General features: G+C 44.8%; 1 protein-coding gene across 1 annotated transcript; it reads left to right on the plus strand.

Moving 5' to 3' along the window:
• The first annotated feature begins 1,598 nt into the window (after window positions 1-1,598).
• On the plus strand, window positions 1,599-5,013 carry pim1 (Pim-1 proto-oncogene, serine/threonine kinase). Its single transcript, XM_046872301.1, has 6 exons — window positions 1,599-1,988; window positions 2,194-2,300; window positions 2,413-2,463; window positions 2,594-2,960; window positions 3,490-3,666; window positions 3,764-5,013. The coding sequence occupies exons 1-6, from the start codon at window positions 1,907-1,909 to the stop codon at window positions 3,931-3,933; spliced, it is 954 nt and encodes a 317-aa protein (XP_046728257.1). The 5' UTR covers window positions 1,599-1,906; the 3' UTR covers window positions 3,934-5,013.
• The last annotated feature ends 2,059 nt before the right edge of the window (window positions 5,014-7,072 follow it).

The raw sequence follows: 7,072 nt of genomic DNA on the forward strand, positions 1-7,072 counted from the left end.
AGCAGGTAGGCATGCTCCGAGGCATCGCAGTCGGTCTGCTGCATTGTTAGAGCGTGGGTTTAATTGCACAAAGCAAGTTCGAGACGTAATTTCAGCTATTTTTAGTAAAAATTAGTTTACTACAGAATTTGGGGGGAGGACATAACGAGACAGAGAGAAAGAGAGGAGGGGTGAGGGTGGAAGTATAGACGGAGAAGGGGAGTAAGGGAAAGAGGGGACAGGGTGGGGAAAGAGAAAGACTCTGAGAAAGGGTGGGAGGGAGGAGAAACTTGGAGAGTGAGAGGGCATCGAGTGCATTTTCCATTCAACCAATGCTAAGGCGGGAAGGCACAGGAGCAGGCTGGGGGGTTGGGGGTAAATGGGAGTCTTTTATCTCAAGTTTCCCACATCCTGCTCCCGAGTCTGAACACGGCCACCCAATTTGAAAGAATGCGTGGTATGCGGCCATCTTCCTCATCGCTCGGGTGGTGTGACTGCTATTGTTCGCTGTCTAAATAAAGCTGAAGGGCCACGCACGGGGAAAGAACTTTCAATGCGCCGATTTGAGATTAATGAGGTTTTGTTTTGTTTGCAGATCGTCCTAAACACACTCACGTCCACACACACACACACACACACATACGGGTCCATACAATCATCAGCATCAGGAGACAGGAAAGTGAGTCAAGTCTGATGCTTGTGGTGATGCAGGCAACAACTTTTTATCCATATATTGGGGTTAGATCATAACACGTGTGTGCAGATGCGAAGTTTGCATCAAAACATACATATTTAAAACACTTTACAATATGAAAGACTGAAGCCATCGGATGGAATATGAGCTGATATGACCTCCACAACGGGTTCATGGGTTCTCTTCTCAAGGGTTCTTTCTCATGAAGGGTTTTTTTTTGTCTAATTTAATTTAATTTAATTATTTAGGTAGGTCTAAAAATATAGGGGTGAGTTGTATAGAATTGGAATGCGCAATACCTTACAATTTTGACGGATCACTTGTGTTTACATTTTTTATACTTTATTATATTTTATGCAGCATAAAAGGACTGAAACTTAATTTCGTGCAATGACAATAAAAACATATATCTATCTATCTATCTATCTATCTATCTATCTATCTATCTATCTATCTATCTATATTGAAAAAAAAAAATATATATATATATATATATTGTGCATTTATATCGAATTTCAGAATTTCAAGTTGAAACTCTAAAGGAATTTATTTTCTAGTCATATTCTATATATATATTCTATAGGAATTCTATAGGAATATATATATATATATATATATATATATATATATATATATATATATATATATATATATATATATATAAAACAGAGGGGGCACATAGTTTTGCTCCTTGTCTCCTCGTGACCACGAGGCCACTGTATTTTTTTTTTTGGCGCGTTTTGATTCCCGCCACGTCGTCTAGCCTGCCCCTCCCCTCCCATTTCTCCTCTATTTTCATATTTGATTGACGTCCGACTACAAAAGCGAGCCTCGCTCCTATTGGCTGATCGTACCGTATGGGCAAACCCGCGAGTGACGTCGTAACCTACGCGCGCTACTACGCGTATAAATATCTCCGCGCCCCGCCTTCACGCTCCCAGAAAGCCGGGTTTGTGTGCGTCTTGTTCGGTGTGGATAATCTCTCCGACATCGCCGTCACCAACCTGCTCGGTCATCATTTATTTCTTTATTATTATTTGCACTCCAACCGAAGAGACGCTGAAGATTTTTCTATCCGAGTCGTGTTTTATTTAAAAAGGGAAAGAAAAAGCCGCTCTGTTTTTCCCTCTCTTTTTTTTTACCTCAGACAGCGTGGATTCCTGCTCCGGATCTCCTCAGGATTCTGATTGAGGAATATATTCATTTATTTATTCGACTTGGGGATTAAATACGATGCTTCTGTCCAAACTGAACACGTTGGCGCACATCTCAGCCGTGGACATGCCCGCGAAGATCCAGCTCCAAGTGCATCCAGGTTAGAGGACGAACCGCGGGGTGGCTGTGTTTCTCTCTGTCGCCATTACGGCCATGATATGTGTGTGTGTGTGTGTGTGTGCGCGCGTGTGTGTGTGAGAGGGGGAGGAATGGATGGATAGATGGATAGAAGAAATGATCTTGTTCTATTTCTTTCACCTGGTTTCCTCCTTACTGAAGTTAGAATGTGTTGTTGTTGTTTCCAGTGAAGGAGAAGGAGCCGTTTGAGAAGGTCTACCAGGTGGGCTCGGTGCTCGGGAGCGGCGGCTTCGGCACGGTCTACACCGGCCTGCGGATATCCGACGGAACTCCGGTGCGTCCCAGATCTTTATTTATATTATTATTATTATTATTGCATGATTAACATGCAGTGTTTTGCACGTGTCTGTTTGGCTCACGTGTGTTTTTATTTTGTCTATTTTCAGGTCGCTATTAAACATGTGGCGAAGGAACGTGTGACCGAATGGGGAGAATTGGTAAGAATTAATAAATATTTATTTATATATTATATATGCACAGTGTTATATGTTTATACAGGATCATATTGCATTGATTTATAAATGTTGAAATTGAGTATTAAATGTGATTTTCCTTCTGCTCCTGCAGCCTAATGGCGCGCGCGTGCCCATGGAGATCGTCCTCCTAAAGAAGGTGGGCACGGGTTTCCGTGGTGTGATCAGGATGCTGGATTGGTACGAGCGTCCTGACGCCTTCATCATCGTGATGGAGAGACCGGAGGCGGTGAAGGACCTGTTCGACTTCATCACGGAGAGGGGCGCGCTGCCCGAGGACTTAGCGCGGGGGTTTTTCCGCCAGGTCCTCGAGGCGGTGCGTCACTGCCACTCCAGCGGCGTCGTGCACCGCGACATCAAGGACGAGAACATTCTCATCGACCTGCGCACCGGCGAGCTGAAGCTGATCGACTTCGGCTCGGGGGCGCTCCTCAAGGACACCGTGTACACCGACTTCGACGGTAAGGAGCGCGCGCACTTTCGCTTATATACGCATGTAGGGGACAAGACCCGGATCACCTTCAGGATTTAAATAGGGATCACGAGCACGTTTGATGTCGCTTTTTATTATTGAGAAATCTCTCGCTCTCTCTCACACACACACACACACACACACACACACACACACACACACACACACACACACACACACACACACGCGCGCGCTCAAGCTCCTCTTCGTTCATGCTTCGCTGCGCCCCCTACTGACGACACGCCGCGTTGCTACAACTCAGTTTGTAAACACAAGTCACATGGCAACCGGTTTCTCTTCCCGCCCCGCTCCGCCTCGTGAGCGCGCAGGTTCACCTGGTTAGCGTGCCATAGTAGTGTTTTGTAAACACAGGCGCAGAGCACTTCCTGCTCCGAGCCCCGCCCCCTTTACTATTATTACTGTTTACTCTTTGCAAACACAAAAAAAAACTTGGCTCTTGGTTGTCATATTGTTTGATTTTAGAGATTAATTTTTTTTTCTTTCTCCCTCACATGCAGGTACGAGAGTGTACAGCCCTCCAGAGTGGATCAGGTACCACCGGTACCACGGCAGATCTGCGACCGTTTGGTCTCTGGGGATTCTGCTGTACGACATGGTGTGTGGTGACATCCCATTTGAGCAGGATGAAGAAATCGTGCGTGGCCAGGTGCTCTTCAGGCGCAGGATCTCGACAGGTAAGAGGCGTCGGCTCGAACGCTTGTTGCGGTCCCTCATTAGTTATAATTATTTATCCGTCACTCACTCACACGCTGTCCTCCTGTCTTCCTGCAGAATGCCAGCAGCTCATCAAGTGGTGTCTGTCCCTGCGTCCTGCCGATCGTCCTTCTTTTGAGGACGTTTTCAACCACTCCTGGATGCAGAACACATCAGCACCCCCTACAGACGCAACCGAGATCCGTCTGCACAGTCTGAGCCATGAGGCGGTCACAGTATGCAAGTGACTCACTACTCAGAGACTTGTCACTATGTCAGTCAGATGACTGGCGACGCCCACCTGCTCGCCCGCCCGCCCGACCAGCCCGTGAAACAAACGTGGAAAATGAAAAATGTTTGTTTAATTTGGTAAAGGCAGCTGTCTAAAGGGTGAACCCGGGAAATCCGGGGACGTCAGACGTCCCGCCCCGAGGAACGAAGGGGCGCCCCGGAGCGAAGTTGAGCAAACTTGAAGCGGTTCGTGCGACGCCGAAGATGAAAAAGGCGTGAACGGACTGAGAAACTCCGACCCTGGAGGAACGCGAGCTCTCATCTAGTGCCTTCTGTACGAGTGTTGGAAAGAAATACTTGAAATTCTTTAATAGCCACTGTACCACTGCTTCTTATCCAGATGTCACACTTCTTCTTCTTCTTCTCCTGCTTCCGTCTCCTGCATCGTGCAGCGAGCAACCAAAACGACCTCAAATAACCTGTGCAGAACGACCGTCATACACCTCCATCTCTCCCTCATCCTGACTCAGAAACTTCAACATGACTACCACTCGATACGGACGCACACAGCAATGCAACTACGAGATATAACTACATATTGTCACCATTGTGTTGTAAATACGTCGCTGTCTTATGACTCTAAATTCCAACGCAAGGTCTATTGTGTACGTCATATTTATTTGTATATATGTTTATTTTTTTTTCTTTAAAGAAATCTAAAGTGGAATTATTTATTTATTTATAGCAACACAAGTCATTCCACACTGAAGGGTCCACAGCCTATTTAAATCTATTTTAGCATATTTAAGAGTTTTTGAAGCAGAGTTGTAGATACTGTACATATCTGTAAATAGATCTTTACAAGCACTTCCATTGTCTGGCGCAAGGAGTATTGAAAAGTCTACTGATTTTGTTTTTGTTTTTCTGTGCGTGAACGTCTCACGTGAGCGTTTCGGTTCCGAGTCTCTGCTCTGGTTGCATGAATGCAGCTCGGGTTTTTTTTTTTTTTTTTTTTTTTGATTTAGCGATTTGTATATTGTTTAGGAAGTTATTTTTTTACCGCGAGTTTCAATAAATATTTTTTTAAAACGCTTAAACCTGGTGGTCCTCGGTTTCTTCTTCTCAGAGTCTCACACGTGGGGGAGGGGAGGGGGAGATCAGACGCAGCATGCTCCACAGAGCAGTGTGTATTTACTGGAATTCCATACGGGGTTGGGATTATGGGTCTTGTCATTTATAATAAATACCAAGCGGTGAGTGATTACTGATGCTGGTGGAGGTTTATTGTAAGGTTAATCCCTAAATCGTGATAATCTCCTATAAAGACCTGCGAGAAGCAGAATTCAGCTTTAATAAAGATCTACAGTTCGCTCCTTCAAGAGCACGTTTCTAAAAGATCAACTAATTTTAACACACATCCTTGTGTCTGAAGAAATCTCCACAAAATCTAGTAGAACATCTTCCCAGAAGAGTGGAGCTCAGTATAAGAGCAAATGAATTCAATTGAATGAATCAAAGGTTGAACAATGGGTAGATGTTCCACTAGATGTTGGAATGTGTTTGGGGAGATTCATTCAGTCACAAGGTTTCAATAAGGTTGAGAACATTATAGCAGGAGATCTTCCACTCCAACCCATGGAAAGCAGATCCTCATGGAGCTGGATTTGTGCTCAGGATCATCGTCATGCTGGAACAATTTTTGTTTCTCCTGGTTCAGTTGAAGGCAACACAGCTTGGTGAAGAACCACATACGGGTGAACAAGTCATGCGTCCCAATACTTTTCCTTAATGGTTCGACCGGTTTGCTTTTGTAAGATCTACAGAGCTCCTCAGATAAAAGAGAGGCTGCTCCTGGCTGTGCTCGAGCCCCTTGGAGATATTTATAATTGTGTAAATGTCAGAGTTTGTAAGATCTGCGCTTCACGCTTCTGATTTATTCACATTGACGTGGGAACACGCTCCATTACTGACATGTCACACACGTCATCACCCCTCAGCCAGAGAGCTGAACAGCAGCCAGGTGTGTGTGTGTGTGTGCTTCTGATCCATGATAACGTCCTGAACAAAATGCTGAATCATGGCCGTTGAATAACCGCTACAAGAACGTTCCAGCAGTGAAGCAGGATTCACGTGAGGAGCTTTTAGAAGTCCGTGATGTTCTACTACTCACCTATACGTTCCTCTACTTCCAAAAAGAACATGCAGAAAAACATTCTTCTCCCACGACGCCCTGAGACGAACCAGTGTCCAGTCCAGGATCGAACAGTGTTCCAAAGGATTTTATTGGGTGTTATATAATCATATATTCATTTTTATTTAAATTAATAAAACAATTAAAAACTGAAACTTCAAAATTACTTTTGCCAACATACACGGATTGATGCCCCGCCCCCCTCCCAGAATTTTAATAGAATTTTTCTTTTCTTTTCTATTATTAGAATTGCTTGTGTCACGCTGACCTACGACCCAGATCACAAGCAATAGCAGTGTGGCTTAGGATTTCCATGACATAACGTGGAAAAATAATTAACAATGCACACACACACACACATTTGGAGTAGTTACTGGCAAAAATGACCTTCATGAAGTGAGCAGGTTCAGAACAATGTGTCACCTGGGATAAGGTGCACTCTATGACTCATACATATCACACACACACACACACACACACACACACACACACACACACACACACACACACAGAGCTGCTTTGGCATATGACACACCTGTGTAATTGTTCCCACTGGGCTGAAGTGTGCTGGCAATGCCACTCGGACACAGTACCTACTGTCCTGATTGTTCACGTACAGTGTGTGTGTGTGTGTGTGTGTGTGTGTGTGTGTGTGTGTGTGTGTGTGTGTGTGTGACTTGAAAGCATGTTTGGAATGAAATGCATTGGACGTTTGTGTGCTCATTCCTCTGTCGTGAGTCTCAGGGTTTAAAGTAAAAGCATCTCCGCATGCTTCATCTCTGCAGACTCGAGCTCAGCAGGCTGCTCCATCGTGAAGGGTGCGACTTCAGCGAGAAGTGAGAAGAGTAACCTTTTACAATGGCCTTTACATAAACACACACACACACACACACACACACACACACACACACATGTTTTGTTTGTAGAGAAGGTTGGGAGCTGAGAATATCTAACCTCACCCTGGG

The sequence above is a fragment of the Silurus meridionalis genome, chromosome 17, assembly GCF_014805685.1.
Source record: "Silurus meridionalis isolate SWU-2019-XX chromosome 17, ASM1480568v1, whole genome shotgun sequence".
Classification (NCBI taxonomy): Eukaryota; Metazoa; Chordata; class Actinopteri; order Siluriformes; family Siluridae; genus Silurus; species Silurus meridionalis.